Source organism: Molothrus ater, chromosome 9, assembly GCF_012460135.2.
Source record: "Molothrus ater isolate BHLD 08-10-18 breed brown headed cowbird chromosome 9, BPBGC_Mater_1.1, whole genome shotgun sequence".
Taxonomy (NCBI): domain Eukaryota; kingdom Metazoa; phylum Chordata; class Aves; order Passeriformes; family Icteridae; genus Molothrus; species Molothrus ater.
Genome location: NC_050486.2, coordinates 5,446,650 through 5,470,926, shown reverse-complemented (window position 1 = coordinate 5,470,926; position 24,277 = coordinate 5,446,650). Strand labels below are relative to the sequence as shown.

General features: G+C 38.7%; 1 protein-coding gene across 1 annotated transcript in view; it reads right to left on the bottom strand.

The window, feature by feature from the left end:
• Nucleotides 1–694: 694 nt before the first annotated feature.
• Nucleotides 695–24,277, bottom strand: part of BRINP3 (BMP/retinoic acid inducible neural specific 3) — a 201,163-nt gene continuing 177,580 nt past the window's right edge. Inside the window, 2 exon segments of the mRNA XM_036387412.2 lie at nt 695–1,569; nt 1,572–2,074. Of these exon segments, the coding sequence (XP_036243305.1) occupies nt 959–1,569; nt 1,572–2,074 (1,114 nt within the window). The 3' untranslated portion in view covers nt 695–958.

The window sequence follows — 24,277 nt, the reverse complement described above, 5'->3', positions numbered from 1 at the left end:
GAAATTTTAAATTTTAATTAACTTTTTAACTTTAACTATTTTTTACTAATAACAAATGTTAACTTTAATTAATTTTTAATTAACTTAAATCTAAGCAGCATGGCTGTATTTGGGTGAGCAGTCCAAAACAAGAGAATTCTGAATATGACAGTGTGTGCATTTGGGAGGAGGCAATGTGTACATATGCTTGATTCTTTTGGTAAATATGCAAAGCAAAGGATCAGGGGCACTGAAAAGCATTTTGGTCATTTGCAGCCAGCCTCTCACCTGTCTCCTCTGGAGCTAATGCAGGCTTCCACTGCTGTGCATCCCACAGTTCCAACCTTCTACCCATCCTAAAACACTCCCTGGGATCACCCTGGTGTCACACTGAGCCCCTTGGAAAGGACCAGCCTCAGGTGGAGCATCACTACAGTTGTCACTTCAGCCTGGCATGAACTCCTAGATCCACATCCTAAAATTAAAATGTCCTATTTTGACAGTTTCTCTTAAAATCTGGAGTCAATCTCTTCTCTCTGCCTACCCCTCCTGAGTTCAACACACACAAAAGTGTATCAAAGTTACTACTTTTGTGTAAGAAAAAAGAATCCCACAGCGTTTCTTTGTAATAACTGTTCAGCTACAAAATTTTATTGGTCTCCTTCTATGTTCCCTCTAGAGGATGTAATGCACAAAAGCATTGCCACGGAACATATAAAATTACAAATGAAATTTATTGTAAAAAGTAGAATGTCTTCTAGACTGGTGTCAGTATTTATTTCATTCATAAACCAAAACTGCAGGTATAATATATTCATTGTCAGCAAGTTCATGTGTGTAAATTGCCATCCAACAGTATTGACTGATATAAGACAGATATTGAAAAGACAATTTAAATTTACTCTTCCAAACATAAACTGTTCCACAAAAGCACTGTAAAAACTCCTTCAAAGTTTTGTGTTGTGCTTCACATTTATGGTTAACTACATAATTTGGTTGTGTCATAATCCACTGTGTTTGGCAATTTGGCATTAAAGGCCTGCAAAGCAGATTGGATCCTCACCACTTCACTGGTAGACAGTTTGAGTCTATGACGGAGCAAGCAAGAGAAGAGGTCCAGGCGACGTTGGCCGGGTGGAGAGAGTTTATTTACACGATCCCGAATCTCCAACAGCTGCAAAAGTGCTGAGTCCTGTGAGCCCTGAGTGTAGGGGTAGTCCAGCTGCAAAATCAAGTCTCGAATTGCTTCTGGGTCGAAGTGCATGCTGTAGCCAAACACTTGGATGTTGTTGATTTTCATGTAGCCCAGATTTCTGGAGGGATCGATAAATTCCAGGGGTTCGTAGTAGATGCTCTCGTTGCCGTTTGGGCCGTTCGACTTTATTCGACTCCTCAAATAGATGTGCACAGTTTCAAAAAATGTCTTCCACTTGTTGCCCAGAGTCAGCGTCCAGTTATAGCACTGAAGGGGTAAGTCCAGCTTAGTCCGCTCCCAGTCTGGGAAATTATTTTCATTCACAGGCATAAACCAGCTCTCAGAGTGGCTGCCCCCAAAAGGGTTGATATAAACAGCAAGGACGGGCTCCAGGTGCTGTTCTTAGTCAGGCAAATCTGCAGAGAGAGGCCCAGTATCATATGCACCAGGCTGGACTTGTACTTGTTGCTCTTGAGGGTGAGGAGCATGCGCTTCCTCCAGGAGGGGTCGAACCAGCTGTTGAGGCGCATGTCGTTGCTGATGAAGATGGCGTGCACCTCGATCCTCCTGTCCGTCTTCTGCAGCAGATACCTCATCTCCAGGTCCTGCAGGTCCGTCTCGAAGCCGATGTAGTGCTCGGTGGAGTCGGCCACCTCGGGCTTGCAGAGGCCCTGGCTGAGCATGTAGCCGGCGTTGCAGGCGCCGCAGCGCGTGCGGTTGTCGGGGGCGCAGCTGAGGCAGGCGGGGCCGTCGCCCAGCGTGCAGGGCAGCGGCGCCTGGCACGCCACCTGGTCGTTGGGGCACGCGCACGTGTGCGTCTCCTCCGAGAAGCTGCCCAGCAGCCCGTTCTCGTTGCAGTACAGCAGAGACTGGATGCGGGTCAGCCAGTAGTTGGAAGACCTGCAGCATGGAAAAAAGTTGGTTTTAGCAAGGATTTGAGCAAATATGGGTTTTAGCAAATATGACTTGGACGTATTTTATCAATTTTAAATAGAATATATTTGTAAGATATATGTATAATGTAATTTAATATTATATATATATAAATAAAATAATATAAATTTGTTATGTTTTTTAGACTTTTAATATATGTACATATTAAATATATATATTATATATAAATATATAGATAAATATATATTTTTCTCTATTATATATAAATATCATACATATAGATATATATTTATATATATTATATAAACTTTGTTATATTTTATAGACTTTGTATAGACTTTTTCTACCTTATAAAATATATAATATATATAATATAATATTATATTATAATATATATAAATACACATAAACTTTGTTACACTTTATAGACTTTTTATAGACTTTGTATAAATAATATATATTATATTATATTATATTATATTATATTATATTATATTATATTATATTATATTATATTATATTATATTATATTATATTAATATATATAATATAATATATATCATGTAATATAATGTATGTAATATGTATCATATAATGCAATATACATATAAAATATTATATATATAAATATATATTATATAAACATTGTTACATTTAATAGAGTTTTTACAGACTGTTATATTTTATTAACTTTAGATATAATAAAATATATATATATTAATATAATATAATATAATATAATATAATATAATATAATATAATATAATATAATACGGGGAAGGACTTGGTTTCCTGAGGTAAACGTTCAAATTAGACTGCAACACATATATAAATAATATAATATAAACTTTGTTATATTTTATAGACTTTTTATAGCTTTTTTATATTTTATGAATTTTAGCTATAATAATATATATATATTATATATATAGTGTATATATTATATAATACATAAAAATATATAAAATATTTTTTGTTATTTATAATTTATCAATTTTATAGGAAGAGGAAAATAAAGTTGGTTTTAATGTCAGGTTAAGGCACAATAGCATCTTCTGTCAGATAGATACAGGTATAAATTTCCTCTTAACATTGCAAAATCACAAAAGAAAAGTTTCCTTATGAACCCACAGGCATGACAGGAACGTTTGGTTCAGGTATTTGCTTTCTCTGTCATGGAAGCCTGACAAAGAACCATTTTCTGTAACTGTCTTCAGATTAACATCTTCAGATCCTATGCAGTTGAGATTATTTCTGTGTGTTCTATTTGACCAAAGAAGATTTTAGTGTGTATCTAAATATCTACAACTCTACTGTCCCTCTATGCTATTATGAAGATTTTTTTTTTTTTTTACTAGCTGGAGCTGCATTGCTTTACAGACAGTGAGCCAAAATTCTTTCCTAGAATAGCAACAGATCCCCACTCCCCACCTACTAAAGAGATTCTTTAGACAACTTCCAGCACTGCAGAATCTCTACAGGAAGCCAAGCATGAGCATGTTGTGTTTACTTTTCATCTTTGGGGACAAAATTAGAAGATCACTTTAATGTTCTTTTTGTCATCTCAATTTGGTTTCACTAGGAGGAACGGTTAATGTCCTACATCACACTGGGAAAGCATACTGAAAGCAACAGTTTAGGCTGATGAGGCACAGCCACTAGAAGAATGACAATGGGAAGAGCAGAGCTACATGGAAATAGTCAGAAATATTATTTTCTTTGCATTTTTCAAGTCCTATTATTCCCAGCAATGCACAGATTAAAGAACTTGTTTTGTCTGCTGCAATCAGATCTGTTGTTGCCACATGAATGATGATGGTTGTGCAGTTTCTTCCCCTTTCATTACATTGTTTTGGAGAGAAAATACAAGACCCTCATTTGCTCCTGACTGACTTCTAAGTCACATCTGAATTTGCCTCAAGGAGAAATCCATGGCATCTCAAATTATGATATTTAAGAAGCATGAAAATAAAGTTCAGTAAAAAAAAAATTCTGGTGACTTTTTAAATCTTTTTATTTTTTCCCTTTTTTAGGGCAGGATCTTGGTTGTTCAGGGCTGGGGGTTGATATGACTATAGCTCTAGGCATTTTCTAGAAGCATAAGTAAATATAATAACATGCACAACATGAACACACCTTATCATTATTCTTCTTGGTGATTATTTGAAAGTCAGCATTAAGCACAAATATTCTGAGTGAGCCAACCACATTCTGGGTATTCCAGCCACAGGATGTATAAAACATTGGTTTTTTTCTTTATTAATTATGCAATCTACTATTTCAATGATTATGAGAAGCAAAATCTCTAAAGTCACTTCTTTTTTGTTCTCTTTATTTTTAATGAGCCTACCTTCCTCCTTTTATTTTGTTAGGGAATACAAGCAGCAATTTAAAAATCTGTGTGAAATTGCAAGCTGCAAAATTAAGTTTTTTTCTATAACTTAGTAAAGTTGTTTGTAACTTAGTACTATCTACCTTATTTAAACTGCTATGCCTTTGATGATTAGCAGTTGCAAAGAGGTCAACAGCTTTAGAGGGAAGGAGGTTATCTCCTTATTCCAGTGAAGTTCAAAACAATTACATTCTAATATTATTGCCTTCCTTTGATTTCTCTTTACCTGATTTTAAACAGAGAGATTTCAAGAAGAATCTGCTTATACTTGTCTTTGATTATTTAAAAAATACAGTCTATTAAAAAAAAATAAAAACTACTTCCTTACTTAACTGCTTGTTTTAAAATTAGTCATTAAGGAATACTGTTACTCTTTGTAAATTTATTGCTTTCAGTGGAGCGAATTAAGTAAATTATGCAAAAGTACATAAAATGTGGGTGATACCTACTTTATTTAAGCAACTCATCCTTAATTGGGTAAACTCACACTGGCACATCACTACAAAATTATTCCTTTTCTCCTAGAAATTCAAGCTGAGATAAATTCTGGATCCTGCAGGTAAGGGACAGGTTTGATTGGAAGCAGATGTGTCCTGCAGGTCACATCTGGCTGAACAGCCGGTGCAGCTGAGGCTGCCACAGCCCCTCTGGGGATGGTGGCACCTGGGGACAGAGAGGGCTCCAGAGAAGGTGAGAGGTGACAGCTCAGCTTCCAGACTTGCTAACCCTGTGACAAGGGCTCCAAGCATTGCTAGCTTGGGGCTGGAAAATAAAGCATCCAGGGAGAGAGAGGCTTTCCAGTGTGGTTTGGAACTGCATAATCCAGCTGGAACTGGATGATCTTCAAGGTCCTTTCCAACCCAAAATGTTCTGTGATACATTCTGTGCAGGAAGCGGTGCACCATGGGGATCTGCTCTGTGCCTGGACATGGATGTGTGTGGGAAACAGGCAGATTTGGACACACTTCCAGTACTGTGACCTCCCTGACATTACAGAGATGTGGTGGATGGACAGAGAGTCCTTGGAGAAACCAGGTAGGAGGGGAACAGTTGCACTCCCCAAAAAAAGAAGCCTACAGAACTAAAACCTCACTGCTGAACAAGCATGGACTGGTTGGGATCTCCAGGGCAGGGGTGAGAGCAGAGGACAGTGAGAGGAGCACTGTCAGAACCTTTACACACCATAAGAGAAAAGCAAATGCGTGAAGCCTCCCTGAACTCACAGAATTCACAGAATGACCAGATTGGAAGGGACCTTCAAGATCATCCAGTCCAACCCAGCCATAACACCTCAACTAAACCATGGCACCAAGTGCCACATCCAATCCTTTCTTAAACACATCCAGAGATGGTGAATCCACCACTTCCTCAGGCAGGCCATTCCAGAACTTTATCACTCAGAACCAGAGAAAGCCACATGACCAAAGGTGCCCTGAGCAAGGCTTGAAAGAGCTCTTCAATTATTCTTTTAACAAAAAAAAAATTATATTTGATTTGGAAAATCACACATGTTGGCCTGATGAGTTAGTTTTCAAAACCCTGGGGTGTAGAACCAGCTTCCAAAGCTAATGAAAACAGCAAGAATAGTCCTGGTCCCTCCACTGAGCTTTAAATAAAAATGGAATGCTTGAAACACCTGTGTCTTCTCATCCTGCAAAGTTATGTGATAATTTATAATCAAAAGCTATTTCTGGTCATTCGCACACTTGAAATCACAACTTTACTGTAAAGTTGTAGTAAATTAAAGTAAAGAAGTAAATTTTTAGTTTAATTAAATATGATACTTTGTGAGTACAGGATACTTGTCAAATTATATATTGAATTACATCTTCCTATAAATTGTTTGGAAATTTTTAAACTTCCTTTGTTTATTAATATCAAATAATTGAAATCAACATTTTAAAACCATCACAAAAGTACCAAATAAGTGCTAAATCTGGGCTTAATTTCTATGAAGACATGACTATTGATTGTCCTGTTAGTAAAAAACCTGTTGTCTCTATAAGAAGAGAACCACTGCTCTGACTTATGAACACTGAGCCAAGTAACCCTTCCAAATCCCAAATTCCTGCCTTTTAGTTAAGACCCCAAAACTGGGTCTCCATTATTCTGGGGTTTGAATCTCACCAGTGACTGCAGAGAGCTCCTGCTCACACAAATCACACCTCTCAGGGAAGGACAATTCCTCCCTCCTCATTAATAATAAAAATAATAGTAATTCCTCCCTCCTTATTCCTCCTTGTCTTATCAAATATGTCAATGTGAAAATACCTGGAGGTGAATGACAATATTCCACAAATTTTCTCAGTACTTGGAAGCAGATTGTTAACTAATTCTGCTTCAATGACAACTTCAGCTCCAACTTCTACTCATTTCCTACTCTGCTGCAAGCTCAGGCTGCTGTTGCAGATGAAGAGACTCCTGTGGTTAAATCTGCTGCCCATAAACTGCACCAGCTTTCAGCTGGAATGCTTGCAGGGGAAAAGAAAGCCTGCCAGATAATCTCACTTTTACACAAGCATGGTAAAAAATGTGATAATCCTAGGGAAGTTAATGCAGCAATTAACACCAGCCAAGTTTCTGATGAGAATCTTAATGATAGACATAAATCATAATTCTGAAGTGCATTTAAAATATTTTGCAATTCTTTTTCTCACTATGAAAAAAAAACTTTACTTAAAAACAGGATTGTTTTTACTAGAGCAGTTACAAGCTTAATCCAAACCACGTGCCTATTGCTGCTCAGCACACTGTAACATTAAATGTAAGAACAAAGCACTATGGTCACCCTATAGAATAGCTGGAGCAAGTGTTTAATCATGATATGACACTTTTACCTCCTTCTCTGCCTCACTAAGTGCTTAACATCTGTTGTACATCAGATGGCTCAGTAGCAGATGATGAGTACTCAGTGAGGCGGATGCTAAGTAAAAAAATGAAGACAATTTAACAAGAAGAGGAGAGGCAGTAAAATACCCATTACCTACTTTCCCCTTCTTTGGAGGCCAAGTCCAGTATAAATCTGGGAGACAGCAACATCAGCACCAAATGCACTTACAGCCATCTCTACAACACCCTACTCTGGACCAGGTGGATTTACATTCTGGGAAGGACAAATCAGACTCCAAGTGCTTGGTTTCTGTGCTCTGATTCAAAACAACCAGTATGGCTGCTTAATTTGATAATGGTCTTTATGAGAATGTTGTTTTCTTTTAGGAATCAGGGTTAAACTGCCAACTGCACAGTAGCCAGGAGAGCAGTGAGTGATTGTAGAATCACAGAACCACAGAATGGTTTGGGCTGGGAGGGACCTTAAAGCCCATCCAGTGCCACCCCTGCCATGGCAGGGACACCTTCCACTGTCCCAGGCTGCTCCAAGCCCAGTCCAGCCTGGCCTTGGACACTGCCAGGGATCCAGGGGCAGCCACAGCTTCTCTGGGCACCCTGTGCCAGGGCCTGCCCACCCTCACAGAGAAGAATTTCTTCTTAATATTTAATCTAGCCTCTCCTCTGGTAGTGGGAAGCCATTCTCCCTTTTCCTGTCACTCCATCCCTTGTAAACAGTCTCTCTCTTTCTTTCCCTTCAGGCACACTGAGCTCACCCCAAAGCTGCTCCAGGCTGCACAATCCCAGCTGTGCCAGCCTTTCCTCCCAGCAGAGCTGCTCCATCCCTCTGCCCATGCTGGTGCCTCCCCTGGGCTCTCTGCAGCAGCTCCAGCTCCTGCCTGTGCTGGGGCAGCTCTGCAGGTGGGGTCTCACCTGAGCTCAGGGGCACAATCCCGATCCCTCCCCTGCTGCCCAGGCTGGGGCTCAGCCCAGGCCAGGGGTTCAGGGCTGGGGCAGCTCCAGCTCTCACCCCCAGCACCCCCAATCCTTCTCCCAGGGCTGCTCCAGCTGCTCCTCCCAGCCTGCACTGACCCCAGGGGTTGCCCTGAGCAGCCCTGGCTGAACCTCCTGGGGCTCCCAGGGCCGCTCCTGGAGCTTGTCCAGGGCCCTCTGGATGTCCTCCTGTCCTTCAGGGCTCTCACTGCACCCTCAGCTTGCAAACCTGCTGAGGATGGCCTTGATCCCTCTGTCATTAGAAGATTAAAATGTTTTTAGTTAATTCAGCCTCACAAAATCACCCCCCACTGAAATGAATGTGCCTGCAATCATTTTCCTGTGGCTGACGTTACAGGTGTGGCAGTGAGGCTCTTGGTGACACTGCAAATCCCACTGCCAAGGGTGGCACAGAGGAGCAGTGCAGCTGCTCTGAATTCCCAGCTCACAGTTTCACTGCTGCTCTCTCTGCCTGATCCAGGAACTTTCAGGCTGACCCAAAGGTCTGGGTTATGTGGGCCATGGTTAACACAGAGTAGAGTAAAGCAGGGAAGGACTGTGATGTTTTTCTAAATGAAATGTAAAGAGAAACCTCTACCTAAGGGATGCCTGCTAGCATACACAGAAAGGACATTAATTAGCTGCAGAATTTTAATGGAAATGTTGTCTCCATATGCTGAAATTGCTTCCAGCATGGAAGTGGATGCAGTAACTAAAGAAATCTGTCTCAGTGTGAGGATACTCTGTGGTGACTGGATGAACCTGGAGCATGCTGCTGGATTATGTTGCTGGGGCTGTACACAATCTAAACTGAATCTACTTTGAATTATGGAGCCAAAATACATTGTTTTCCCTGTTAATCACATTTAAGGAGAGTCTTTCCAGATCCCCTAGCCCTCGTGCCACCATTCTGCAGCTGTTGTCTGGGCCCCTCAGGGCTGGTACAAAATCAATAATACATGTTCTTCCTTTTAAAATCCACATAGTCTTTATATCAAGAGAAGTAGAGGAATTAAGTCCCTACATTAAGTGGTTGAAACCTTTTGCATCTCATAGAGAAAACTGCCATGGGTTTCATGATATTTCAAGCTAAACAATATTTTGGCACGAAAGCCAAATGTAATATTTCAGAGGATTTTTCTATTTGGTCTGTCATGAATTGATTTACAAAGCTTTGTACTTTTAACTATGCTGACGTTACACCCTTATAATTCTCATAGTAAAATTTTTCTACTATGAAACATTTCTGCCACACACACCCCCAAAAGAATAGTTATTAAGAAGAAAAAAATTAAGATAGTAAATCCACAATTCTTTTGACACAGCCCTAATCATAATGACCTGTTGTGGTATTTTTAATTGGAAATCAAAATGCTTTGTAGCACCAAATATTTATGTAAAGGGAGACAAATCAGAGACAAACTTTGAAAGCTTTTACTAAATAATGATCCAAAGTTCAGCAGGGACAAAGGAAATACACAGAAAATTAATTGAAAGAAATCAGAGCTGTTAGGAAAATTAAGAGTCTCCATGTAAAGGAGAAAGAAACTTGCCACACACATGCACAAAATACTCCAACCAAATACCTCCAAACCAGCCAACCAATGTGTGCTTCTGGGAGCCCCTCACCTGTTGGGTGTCAATGTCTGTGTGTTTGTAGTGCTAGATCTGTGAAAAACTGGCCTTGCCTCCCAGACTAGCCACTCATTTTGTGGAATTTTAGATGGAATTTTCCAGATGTATCTTAAAGTATTCATGTAAAAAAAGTAATTATGGAGTTATTATAAGGTTTAACTAGATGCTCTGTGACACTCAGGTTAATAAACCCCTTTAGGGGACTGGAAAAGTAACAGCCAAATTTACTGCAATGTAATAATCATTTTTGTGTGCGAAGGAAAAACTGGGGAAACATCACGATATTGAACAAACTGAAAGCAAACACTGAAATGCCTTTACTTTCCCAGGGAGAGGTGAAATGAGGGTGTGATGATGCTGTGTGCGTCTCTGTACACAATCCTGGAACAGTTTAGGTTGGAAAAGACCTTTCAGATAATCCAATCCAATCCTCCCCCATGGGTAGGGGCACCTTCCCCTGTCCCAGGCTGCTCCAAGCCCCTGTCCAGCCTGGCCTTGGGCACTGCCAGGGATCCAGGGGCAGCCACAGCTGCTCTGGGCACCCTGGGCCAGGGCCTGCCCACCCGTCATCCTAAAAGGAATTTTTTCTCTATGCCCAGTCTAAATCTACCTTCTCTTATTTTAGAACCATTGTCCTTTATCCCCTCACTACAGCCCTTCTTTAAAAGTGTCCCTGCATATTTCATATAAATCCATAAAACCTCACTCCATACAAATCTCACTCTGTATTGATGTTGCCCAGCGTATTTTCCCTGCTTTTCTGCCAAACTTTCCCTCTCAGCTGGATTTATTAGCCCCAAAAGATGCTCACATTAATGTAGAGCAAGGGCAGCTCTTTGCTCTGTTTTCAGCAGACCATAATGTAGAGGTAAAAAAAGAAAGAAGTGAAGGAACACCCCGGCTTGGAAAAGGGAGAAAAATTAAATAGGATTTTGAAATGAAAACTCCTTTCACTGAATAATTTAGGATGGATATGTAAATGTAGCTAATTCAGGGGTTTCTTTGAATTTTAATATGTATATATATACCTAATTTCAGTATTTAATCTCTGGGAGGAAGGGAGCCAGTAGCAGCTACCAAGACCAACTGGATTCCCTTGTCAAGATCTTGAGGCCAAATGCACAATAATAGTTCAAATTGTTTGTGTGAGCTCCACTGGCAACAATAACAAGAGGCACCAGCAGCTCTAGTAGGCAGTAGAAATTCTGGAATTAATAAAAAAGTAGCCTTGACTGAAAGCTCTTTGTATACAATGCAGCAGATCACAAAAATCTATTGAAGATGAGAACAGTGCTCTGTGTTTTAACTTCAGGTAGGATGAAGCAGCATCCACTTTTTTGGAGTATTTTCTTCAAAACAGGAGTAAAATAGAAAATTCAGAGACTGGAGATAAATTTTGAGCTAAAGCCTTTCAATATACTGTAGAATAATCACAAATCAAGCAAAAAGGCAATTGGTAGGGTTACTGAACCTTAACAGACCCACAAAAACCCCACTGCTGACAAAAGCATCCAAAGTTTTAATCATGGTAAGGGGTAAATCTGGATATGAAAAGAGATTTAGCACCAGAAAAAGCAGCCATCAGTTCCAGACTTTATGGAATTAAACCTCATTATTCCAGGTAAAAGCAGAGCCTCATTAACAGCCAGTAGCAGAAAGTCCATGATTACATCTGTGAAGCTGATACAAGACCATTCCATCTCCTCATTTTCCTACTGATTTTGAGACAGGACCTTTAGTCCTATTTTAGGCACCTTTATTCCCAGATACAAATGACTGAAATGAAATAAAACAAACAAACCAACAAATAAATAAATGAAAATCTGTTTCTGCAAACTTTGTGGCAGTTATAAATGTGGAGCTGGGGAAAATCTGCTTTTATTTCTGTGTGATGATGGCTATGGACCAGCCACTTGCTCTTTCTTTTGATAATGATCCTTATTTTTTCCCTGCTGTTTCCTATTTGGATTATAAATGTAGTTATCCCTAAAAGCTACTGGAATATAAACAGCAACAATCTGTCATTTTCTTCCATTGTGCAGAACCAGAAGGATTACAGCAAAGCAAGAATCTCACAGACAAGAGTAATGGTCTTAATTAAAGAATACAAAACTCAGCTCTGTGTTCATACCTCACTTGTCATGTTATTAAACAAAATAAACCAAAATAAAATTGTGAGGTCAGTGTGCTTTTTTCTCTAATTTTGTAATAGCTGAAATAACTATAATTTTGAGCAAACCCTTAAAATTTTAATACAGGCACAAAACACATTGAAGAAGAGAGGTTTGGTTTTCTGCCATGGTATGTTTGAATAAATTGCAAAGACACCCTTAAATTTCTGAAGGAAAATTAAAGGCTGTCCAGAAAAGTTGGATCCTGCTGTTTCAAAAACAACATGTATTTCACTTCACTTAAATTTGTATAATTCTTGTAATAATATGTCACTTGTGTAACAGTCATAAACAGAGAAAGTATTAAAATAAATGGCCAAAAGTTGCATATGTCTATAATATCAATTAGCAGACAGACTTGCAATAATGCTTATGACAAATACCAAGTGATTGTATCTCCTAGAACATTTTAGCATTCCTCAAACAATCAAACCAACAGCCTGAAATCCAATATAGAAGGTGATAGAAAGGGTAAAACAAGAGCAGTTTTCTACATGTTGATAGAAAAATTAGTGTACATAACAGAGTGAGGGGCCAAAGTCCCACCTTGGAAGATATGGAATTGTGATCTGCACCACTAGAGGAGCTCTGAATCACACCCTGAAGCAGTGACAGCTTTTATTGCAAAGAAAGATCCTGTTACTCCTAAAATGCTATTTTTCTACACAGCTAATCTCCTTCTGATGAGTTCATCCCCTACTGGCATTGTATGCCTTTAAATGCCATCACATTCAATGGTAGAAAGAAAATCTCCCCATGCAGAACAGCTTCCTTGGTACCTTGACATTTGTATTTAAGGGAATATAATTAAAAACACACACACAAGCCCATCCCAAACAACAACAAAAAGCTGACAAAATACCCAACATGTTGGTCCTCTTTAAATTCCTCCTTTTTAAAATTAGCAGGCTGCTACAGAAGGAATTAATTTAAGGACCTTGTCTTTAACAAAGAATTCCTAAGTGTTCACATCAATAACCAAAAGTGGATTGGAGCAGACAAGATTTCCTTGCAGGAAAAGAAAAAAAAAAAAAGATCTGTTGGAGAATCTGGTTTTCTGACATGTGATGTATGAGCCTCCAACACAGAGCCTCCAAAGGCATTGGTTTTAAGGCATATTTAGCATTCTTAACAGAGTTATTCCAAGAATCTTGAATTTTAAACACAGTGGGACACTAAAGGCTCTGGAGGAATTCTATCATTAACAACGTCTCTAGTATAATTTAAATAAATACATATATATTATTTATATATATATATCTATATATATAGTATATATGATATATTATATATTATTATATATAATATCATATAATATATTTTATATTATATATTTTTAAATACATATTAATGTAATATATATTACATTAATATATTACACATATATATATGTAATATATAAAAATACATATATACGTATACACACATTCATATATATATATATATACAGAACTTTCCTCAATACCCCAGACACTCTCAGAAAGGTTTATCTGTCCCTTCCAGAAAAACTAGATGAAAATCAGGGGAAAAATCAAAAAGCAAAGCTACAAGAATCCTCTGAAAAAAAAAACAAACAGCTCCTCCCAAACACACACTCAGGGGCTCTGAATGAACCAAGGGAACAAGGGTCATGATGGCATGAGGGGAATGGTGATGATACTAATTAATGGAAATGAATGATGAAGAGATAAAATTGAATTTTTTACTGAGGATAGAGAAATGGCAAGGAGCTCATTTTCTTTAACAGAATTCTACACCACCTGTAGCTCAGTATCTTTGCACTTTAAACTCTTGGAGCTCATGAAGGTTGGTTAAATTTTAAGATTATGAATGAGGTCATGAAACACGAAGGATATCACAGTGTTAGCTTTTAAATGTTTAATTACAGGGTAAAAGCACTGCCAAAATGTACCCAGAAGGGTTCCATACATTCTTAATATTGCACCTTCTATTGTATTTATAGTAGAAGTGACAACAAAAGCCTGAAGACATGATCCTTAGTGAAAAAATCCAACCTGCCTCAAGAGCCTTTGCCTTGAGGAGATCCCAATCCAAGTGCAAACCAGACCAAATAAATAGAAATGGGCTGTAGGGTGTGCTCACAGGGGGTTTAGAGCTTCAGTGAGAGATGGGGAGGACTGGAGGGGGATAACTGCAGAGCCACGAGCTGAAATACAAGTCTGGATCTTTATCAGCCCCTCTGTGATGCAGAAGATTTCCTGCTGTGCAGTGAGTACCACTGAATAACAAGGAATAGCCACAAAAATAGCGCTGATGTCCTCAGGCAAACACATCAGCAGGATTGCTCCTGTTTGTCCAACAAGTGGGGTTTGGAAATATCTTTGACATGGATTCTAGTGGATAAGGTGGCTTAGCATTTGTATTACAGGGGAGTTTGCAGATTTTGGTGGGATCTCTTTCAGCCTGCACTTTGTCGGGTCATTGATGACTTTTCCCTCTTCCCAAGCTGTGGTGCTCCTGATGGACAGCGAAGGTAAGAGGGTTTGTCACAGGCAGGTAAACAGGGCTGCAGCACAAACACTCTCACCTTGGTGAGCAATTCCACTGCCTCTGCCACACCATCCATCTCCAGAGGCAAAAGGACTGAGGAGCCCAAATCCACACACAGCCCAGTGTTCCTCACAAGGCTGTTTACAGCCAGGATCAACATCCCCAGAAAGTCAGAGAAAAATTGGCTCTGCTCAAATCCTTTCTTGGATTTTGAAGCTTAATCTTAAGAGCCAAACACTCCTTCTCCAAACCCCAAACTGTCCATGATACAAGGAGAGCAAATGAACATTGGCTTTACATCTGGCAGGAGTTTTACAATCAGTGCTGTTTATTGCAATAAAGCAATTACTAGTCAAGCATTACTATTATCTGAATGCCGATTACTCCCTTAATCTATCTAATTCACCTCACTATGGGCTTGCTCCAAAAAAAATTATGGCAGTAGTAAAAAGGACCCCTTTACCTTGAGAGCATTCCTGATCAATCACTTACATAGTCCTAATATTTTTAACACCAACCTGTAGCTCTGTGAGAAACCACAGGAGCTCCTGCTCAGTGATGTAATTTTAAAAGTAATTTTAAGAGTTGCACCTGTTCTTGTAACCAGCAGTATATTGCCAGTGATCCTTATTTACTCAAATAAAACTTGACTGAATTCTTTTAAAACTCTACAGCAGTTTTCACTGGCTGTCTTTAGTTTCTATGGAAACACATTCAATTATTATTTTGTCACACAGGACTGAATTGCTGCATAGACTCCCCACCACAAATGGGCACTTGAACTCTTGAATATCTCTACCCTCAGCTCCAGAAATAAAGGCTTGTTTGGTACTCAAAGACCATTTAGCTTCCCAGCATGAAATGATTGTGATGGAGAGAACATTTGAATTGTCCTGGCCTAATCTTTAATGCATCCTACTAAATCCTGCAGCTTGAGGATCTCAATGATTTCCCATCTCCTAGTTGAGGATGATATTAAGGTAAAAATAACCATTATAAAGAGGAAGATAGGGTTGCTGTGGGAGAAAGCCTCATTGTCTTGCCAAGGGAGTCGTTTTCCTATTGATCTGCAATGTGATTGATTCTTCTGCTTAAAATATTCTGCTGAAGTTGAGTTCAGCATGGTTGTTGAGGTTGTTTCACAGACCTTTTAAACTTTGGCCTCTTTAGTATAGTTTATATTTTCCTCTTTTATGGTTTGCAGGTAATGCTGTTTAGCATGTAAAACACAAACCCATAAACACAAACCCATTAGATGGAGGGCAGAACAACATCTGTAGTTCCAAGGTATAATCCCCCATCCCCAAATCTTGGTGTTGATCCTCCAGGTAATCCTGAAGTGAAGCCCAGTCCTCAGGTACAGAAACAGAAGGAGGGGAGCTGTAAGGTTGGCTGAATTCTGCCAGAAGACCCTGCAGAGATAATTCCTGTGGCCTTTCCTAAAGCATGAACCATGACTTGGAGTCAGGACTCAGCTTAGAGACAGAACTGGACTTCAGATAAAACAGACACAAAGTGAAGAGATGACCAAAAGTGCAAAAGGCTGCTGCAGAAACCTGGCTTAGCATTGTGGCAGCAAAAGAAAAATAACCTTTCTCAACTCTCATACTATTCTGCAGCAAAATTACATTTATTTTAATGTTGGAAAGCATTTTTTATTTTTTTTTCCTTGACTAGTTTTAATTTCTGCTTAAGGGGGTTGTTTGTTTTGTTTTTTAAAAATATTCATTTATTTATTTTTCTTTATATATGTTCTCTTTGGAGCACAGAGGGGCAGTATCTTCCATAAAGAGACTGCTAATTATGAACACCTTGTACATAACACTGACCAGGTTTTCCTCTAAGTATTACAGGGAGATTCATTACTAATACATGAAAGATGGTATGCAAACTTTTTTCTAGGCAAACTCAGCAAATCTTGAGGAAAATACATAATAACCATTGTGCTGGGGATTGCCTTATTCTGGTTCCAGACCCAGAGCAGTTAGGGAACAGCTCTCTTATTTGGGAGGAGGGTGGAAGCAGCATGTTGTCCCCACATCAGAGAGATGGCAATGGATAAAACATGACTTTTCCTCCTTTTGCCAGTGATGATTCACAGTGCACATGGCTACCATGCTTTTCCTCCTTGAGCAGAGATCTTTCTCAGAAGTGATTGATGGATGAGACTTTCTGCCCACAAAGGACACCATGCCAAGGACAAAGAGACCCAAAAGGGTCATAGGAGGTCACATCACAGTGAACTCACAACTAGCACACATTTTCCTTTTCCTTTTCCCTTTTTCCTTTTCCCTTTCCTTTTTTCCTTTTCCCTTTCCCTTTCCCTTTTCCCGTTTGCCTTTTCCCTTTCCCTTTCCCTTTCCCTTTTTCCTTTTCCCTTTTCCCTTTTCCCTTTTCCCTTTCCCTTTTCCCTTTTCCCTTTTCCCTTTTCCCTTTCCCTTTCCCTTTTCCCTTTTCCCTTTCCCTTTCCCTTTCCCTTTCCCTTTCCCTATCAAATACCAACCCTAAAACAGCAACAAAACCAAAGAGAAGAGAAATCCTGCAAATTTAAAGTGCAAATATTTGGGCTCATCCCTAAAACCAGGCTATCCCTGTATTCTGTGCAGTTACCCCCAGTCTCTTATTTATTTGTCTTTTCATTCTCTCACACAGAAAATGGCTCATGAATTTCTCATGTCTCAGTTCAGTTGCCAGAGACCTTCAGCCCATTCCAGTGTGTTGAAGGCACCAGTCACCTGTGTGTGACATTTTCAGAGCCTTTGAGCAGCAGGGACTGAGCTGAGCTGTACAAAAAAAAAAAAAATCAGCTTCTCTCCTCAGGCTCCACTACAAGGTAAAGGATTGGTGGAGGTGCTGTTCCAGACACCACTCATGATTCTCCTGGTTTGCTGCTACAGGAGTGGAGTCACTGAGCAGTGAATTTAATTTAGTGGATGAGCAGCAGTCATGTTCTGCATGACAATAACTTGCAAATACTTTCTTAGGCACTACATTTTCAGGCTCAGGGAGCCCTCTCCAATTAAAAACAGATTGTCCTTAATAGAATCTATAAATGTGAACTAGAGTGTCTGTCCTATTTTCTTTTGCTAGATTTTTTTCCCTTTGTAACAAGTTTAACCCAACTGTTTTCAGCTTTATTGTCCTGATAAGACAGCAAATTCCATTTCCTGCCATCTGTTGCTAAATTTGCTCTTTTCCACATGATCACTAGGTATGTAGTGGGGGGAACTTCTGTTTGTTACTTTGGAGAACTTACTATAGATAGGCAAAATGATTCTCACATTTTTGACTTGCCAAACCCTACCCTGATGGGTATTTAATACAAATACTAAAGAAAAAGATGTTTAAGATTCTGCTCCTACATCCTCTATTTTATGAGGCACTTTGTCAGCTTCATCTGTTTCTTCAAACTTACAGTTTATTTTCTTGGATGTGATGGTTTTTTAAGCTTGTTTTTTTAAGTTTATTCAAGTGGTCGTTTGCATTTCCTATTAACTGCTTATGTTATCCCTCTGATTTTGATGGATCCCTCATTTCAATATCCAGGAATTTGTAGAGATTAGTAGTTTTGCTGTAGCACTGTTCCAGTTACTCTCATGTGGAGATAAATTTGCTCTTTCTGTTTACCCTTAAATCTACACATAATTTCTTGTCAAACTCACACCTCCTTGGTGTTCTTCAAAAGCTGGAAAAGAGAATCCATCCATGAGGATTGTGCTGATAATAAAGAGATATCTTAAAGCAAATGGAAAAAACAGCAAATAGATGTGCATAAATTATTTGAAGCAGAGGGAATTTTAGGAAAAAATGTGGTCATATATGAACATAGAGTTTTCAAGTGTGAGTCTCTCCTGGTTTCTGGTTCTGAGGCTTCCAATAATCTCACTGCCATTTAAGTGTTCTCATTTGGGACCCCAAAGGAACCTTGTTTGGCTTGTTTTGGTTTAATGTTGCATGTTCTCCCACTTGGATTCTGAGGGGAAAAAGGTTTATTTAGTAGCACTGTCTGTCAGTGCTGCCTACCATTCCTCTGCTATTTCTGCCAACATGATCTGAAGTGTTCAGGTAATATCTAAAAAATTTGGAAAGGGTCAGAATTATCAAGAGCATGGAGTTTCTCCATGTTTTATGAAAACAGTAAGAGAGTCCATAGAATGGAGAAGCTGTTAATTTGCAATGTGAGCCGAAATAATCCATAGATTCAGATGGGAATTCAGCAATGAGAGGCTAATTTATAGAGAAGCAGGACTTGATAATTTCAGCACTTACTATTTTCTCCTTGACTAATTTTTCCCCATTTTAAATTAAAAGAAGATTCCTGAAAAAAACCTCAAACTATTATTTCAACATATTTTTAAAAGCATAAAGAATCAGAATATGTTTTAACCATAGACCACATTATGTTAATAGGCATTTACATTATTTATCATTCAAAGGGTTTTGCTAAGGTTGGTATATTTGCATTATTCCTACTTGTTTTGAGGCAAAGCAATATCACCTGTTATTATTCATTTCTTGCTGACCTGCTAAGTATTCCTTATTAAATTTATGCTTCTCCTAGTGGGATCTGTCCTTATAAAAACTTAAGGAGCACAGAAGTGGCACTGCAGTAATGCATGGAAAATAGTTCAGTGTTTAGCTTTAGTTAAGTACACCATCATTGCCTCGTAAATGTGTGCAATACCATATGCTTACGAATAAACAGATGAAAAAATGGAGATTTTCCACAGAAAATTGGGGGGGGGGGGAGTGATTAAAATACAGTTAATATTTCTCTTATTCATTCACTAAAAGTGTAACATATCCATGACAAAATAAATATTATTACAGTAAATTTGGTACTGAGGCCATGTCAGCAGCTGATCTGGTCCTTAACATACATTCTGAATAACACAGGCTACAGAAAAGTGAAATAATGAGTATTATTCTTCTATTGAAAGTAATTTTTAATAGCCAAAATCCTACTCATTAAATTTTATTTGTGAAAAGAAACTTTAGAAAAATTTTAATTATTTATGGCTAATATTCTTTGTACTGTATCTCTTTGATATCTGCCAGACTGAGAGCAGGATTTTCTGCAGATCAATTGAATTTCTGCTGCAGAATCAACCTGAATCCTTTTAGATACCTATACAGTTAAAATTAATGAAATTAGAGTATTAATATTTAATTACTGATCCATTTATATTGTCTCACAAATAACAGCAAAAAGGAATGGGGAGAAAAACTTAAGTGATAAGAAATTTCTCTTTTTGTGACTCAATTCCTCACAAGTAATAGAATCAAAGATAATGAATCAAGGAAACATTTATTCTTTATGAAAAAGCAGTTTAATTTAGAGAGTCACCATAAGGGAGAACCATGATTCTTTTGCCATGAGATCAGTGGGCATCTTCCAGCTGATGCCAACTGTCCATTAAAAAATCTTCTTTTATGATAGGGTTTTCACATGACACATGGCAGCAATTCCAATTCCAGCTGGGTTTCAGCAGAGTTTAGATGGCTGCAAATTTTTATCTTGCAATTAGTGGGCAATGAGAACCATAAGTCAAATACCCTTTTATGCAGAGCTTTTCACATCTCTATTAATATTTTTCTCCTCCATATCTATATAATTTCTGTACCTCTCACCTCTCTCTTGCTGCTCAGGTCATCCAGGTGCTTGTGTACAGTTTCCAACATGGATGCAATGCCAGGACACCCTGGGGCAAACCTTTATGCTCAAAAAACTAATACCCTTTTTTGCAGAGCTGTTCACAGCTCTATTATCTATATATAATAATATATTTCTCCTCTATATATATTATGTGTGTGTGTGTATGCATATATATATAAAATATATATAATATATATTATATAATATATATTTTTTATATATATATATATATATATATATATATATATATATATATATATATATATATATATATATATATATATATATATATATATATATATATATTTCTCCTCTGTATCTACATAACTTCTGTACCTCTACCTCTCTCTTGCTGCTCAGGTCATCTTGTGTACAATTCCCAACATGGATGCACTACCAGGACACCTTGGGGCAAATCTTTAGGCTCAAAAACCTAATATCCTTTTTTGCAGAGCTGTTCACAGCTCTATTAATATATTTCTCCTCTATATCGATATAACTTCTGTACCTCTCACCTCTCTCTTGCTGCTCAGGTCATCTTGTGTAAAATTCCCAACATGGATGCACTACCAGGACATTCTGAGGCACATCTTTAGGCTCAGGTGTTCTCCTTGAAACCTTTTTCCCACTCTCACCATGCCTTTGGGGCTCAGGGAACAGTGGCAGCTGTAACTGTGGTGCTCAGGTTACCTGTGCCCAGCCCCAGCCATGCCCATCACACCTCCACAGCCCACCCGGGCCACGGGAGCTCAGCAAATATCCCTTCATGTTCAGTCAAGTACTTGCACCTCTTCCAATATTTTTATGATGGCCCCAATGTCCCCCAAACAGCTTTCCAGGTTTTTTTATGTTCCTCATCCTCCTTGAAGGGTGAATTCCACAGAGGAGGACTGAGCTTCTAGGAGTACATTTCCTTTTGTAAGAACACGGGAGCTGTTAAGGCTCCAGTCATCATGTAGCTATTCACAAGTGCTATGCTACAATAATCCACTTTTATGGGAGTTTGGAAGATGAATATAAAATAACATAATCCCCAGCTGTGCTGTTATGTGCAAAGCCATCCCATTAATCACACTCAGTTTTACTTTACAGCTTAAAGGTATGCAAAGTGGTGCTGCCATTCAGGTGCCTCAGTACTGGCAGTTGCACACCCTAACTGCATTTTAAAAGCTATCTTCTCAAGAAATTAAGCACTCAATCTTTTCCTCTCCTCCCGTGGAAATGGTAATTCAGCACCCTCTGATGTCAACAACATATGCAGAGCAGCCAAAAGCTCTAGGTGAGCAAATGAAACCTCAGCACTGTGACAGCCTCCAGACCTGAATATAACATGTTAAACACTTAAGAAAAACCCAGAAGTAGTTCAATAATTCTGTTTCTTTATGGGTTATCTGAAGTGATTTCAGATCTGCACTTTTCATGAGGCTACTGAGCACAAATGGCAAACCCACATCATTATGGGTACAAGAGATGAGAACATTTGGGGTTCACAAGTATGAATTCATGCTTGACTGATATTGCCAATAAAGACATTAAATTCTTCTTGGGGCCTGTGGGAGCTTGCAGACTTAAGAGTGAAAACAAGTGATACTTAGAACTGCTCACTTCTTTCCTGGAGCTGAAAGCATTGATGGGATGGCTGGATTTGAATGGTGACCAAGCAACTGAGTTTAGATTTTTAAAAAAAGGATATTAATTAGATTAGGCATTAGGAAAAAATCCTTCCCTGCCAGGGTGGGCAGGCCCTGGCACAGGGTGCCCAGAGCAGCTGTAGCTGCCCCTGGATCCCTGGAAATGTTCAAGGCCAGGTTGGACAGGGCTTGGAGCACCCTGGGCCAGTGGAAGGTGACCCTGCCCATGGCAGGGGTGGCACTGGATGGGCTTTGAGGTCCCTTCCATCCTAAACCACCCCATGATTCCAGGATCTATATGACAAGGTCAGGAAGAAAGGAAACAACTGGTTTCTGGTTTTTTATCTGGTTACTACTTTTTTATCTGATAGTTGCAAACCAGTTTTCTACTAAATCATCAAGGCAACACCTCAGATCAGACCCTTGGAAATGATGGGAACCACCCTCTTCTTCCAAAGTGGGGCAAGCTCTGCAACTCAGAGGGATCAGTCTGTGATGTACAACCCTAAAATGAAGTTTCTCAGAGAGTAACAGCAGAATCACAAGTCAGAACAGGAGTTATAAACAGGAGTTATCACAAGTCAGGAGTTATAAAACTCCTGAGAATGGACTTGAGAAACCCTTTTTTTTCTTTTGAGAGGCAAACTTCTGTGCAACATAACTTGTATACTCAAGAAGTTTTTACTTGACAATTACAATTTTGAAGGAAAATTGCATACTTTTGTTAAAGAAAGAGTTCTTCAAATGTTCTTTTTATCACAGGTAAACATGAATATGATTTTGTGTGTGCAGTGTTGTATATTTTAGATCAGTTTTTAAGGATTACGATCTGCAAAGGAATTTCTGGTGGTGTTTACTATTAGGGTTAGGTATTTAAACCAGGAATGGCATACAAATTTTGTGAATTTCATAGACACAGGATGTTAGCTCCATTTCCTTATCAAGAAAAGTGAAATGGGGAACAAGAACATAGTGAATGCTCTCGCAAACTTCAAAGGTGAAATAGATTAAATAAGTTTTTTGTGACACAAATTTGAAAGTTCGGGTGAGATGTGTGATCCTCTAGATTGTGAGCCTCTCAATGTCATGGATTTCACAAATGCATGGTACCATTCATCTGAATTTCTCTATAGAGCTCTATAACCAGATGTCTGTCTGCTATTCAGCTAAAAAAGAAGAAACAGGCTCTGGAGTCATTATTAGCCAAGATTCACAGGTGCCTCGTGTAGAAACCCTCTTTATAAAGCTTCACTGCTCTGTGGCAGGACACTAATCTCTATTCAGTGCAGAGAAATTCTGCTTTTCACAGACAGAGGGTCTATTTTGGTCTTTGAAGTTAATCCAACCCTAAGTTGCAGCAACACTTGGAAACCCAGATGCAGAAATTCTGTATAGACTTCCTTTTAAATATTCATGGCTGGAAACCTGTTTCTCTACTTCTGTCATTTCAAGCTGAGGATTCTGGCTTTTATGGACTTTTGCTCGTCTCTTAATCCACAAGTAAAATGTTTTCTCTCCCCACAGTTGATGTTATATCCAAATGTGGGTGTACATAGAGGAGTAAGTGGGAATATGCAGCAGATGGTCAGCAGAAGAAATAAAAAATCACTTAATGTCCAACAACCAAGTGGCAAGACTCATTAAACCATGGGCTGGACTCAGCAAGACAGAAACTGCTGCTCAAGGGTTTTGTGAGGTATCAAGGGCTAAATTGATGAAACAGAAAGTCTGCATGCTGGCCTGGGATTTGCTACATTGGTCTCTGCTCAGAGCTTATTTAACTGAAGTTTTGTCAAGGCAGGCTGGGCCAGCCCCGTCAGCAGCTCAGCTTTCCATTTCCCAGTGCCTTGCTCCCATCTTGGCCACATTTGCCAACTGTCTGGTTTATATTTATACTCCATCTCAGCCATCACTCCAGGAATGATCCAACCCAGTAGCGCTTGCTGCAGATAATGCACTGATGAAGCAATCTACACAGATGGTAAGCTATCAACTTACATTAAAAAAATCATCAGTTATTGTTCCTAATTTTTTCCAAAATTAAGGCAGCTTTGTTCAAAAATATGTGGAAAAATATATGCACAGTTTCAAGGACACGATGCCTTTGGGCTCTTCTAAGGCCAATTAAAGAATTGTTTAGGATTTCATCTTCACTACCATCAACCAGTGTCTTAAATTTGGAAGATTTAAAAAAACCCACAACAAATTACTGAAAGTTTAAGGAAATGATCCTAATATCAGATCCTGTTGGAAATATCACTGTTTAAAATAAGGAATGGAAATATAATTAAATTTAACAAAGAAATTTAACCAAGTCTAACCCATGTTGATAGAGATTTCTAATTGCTTTTTAAAAGGCAGTGTCTTTCAAAGAGGTAAATTCATTCCAAATTT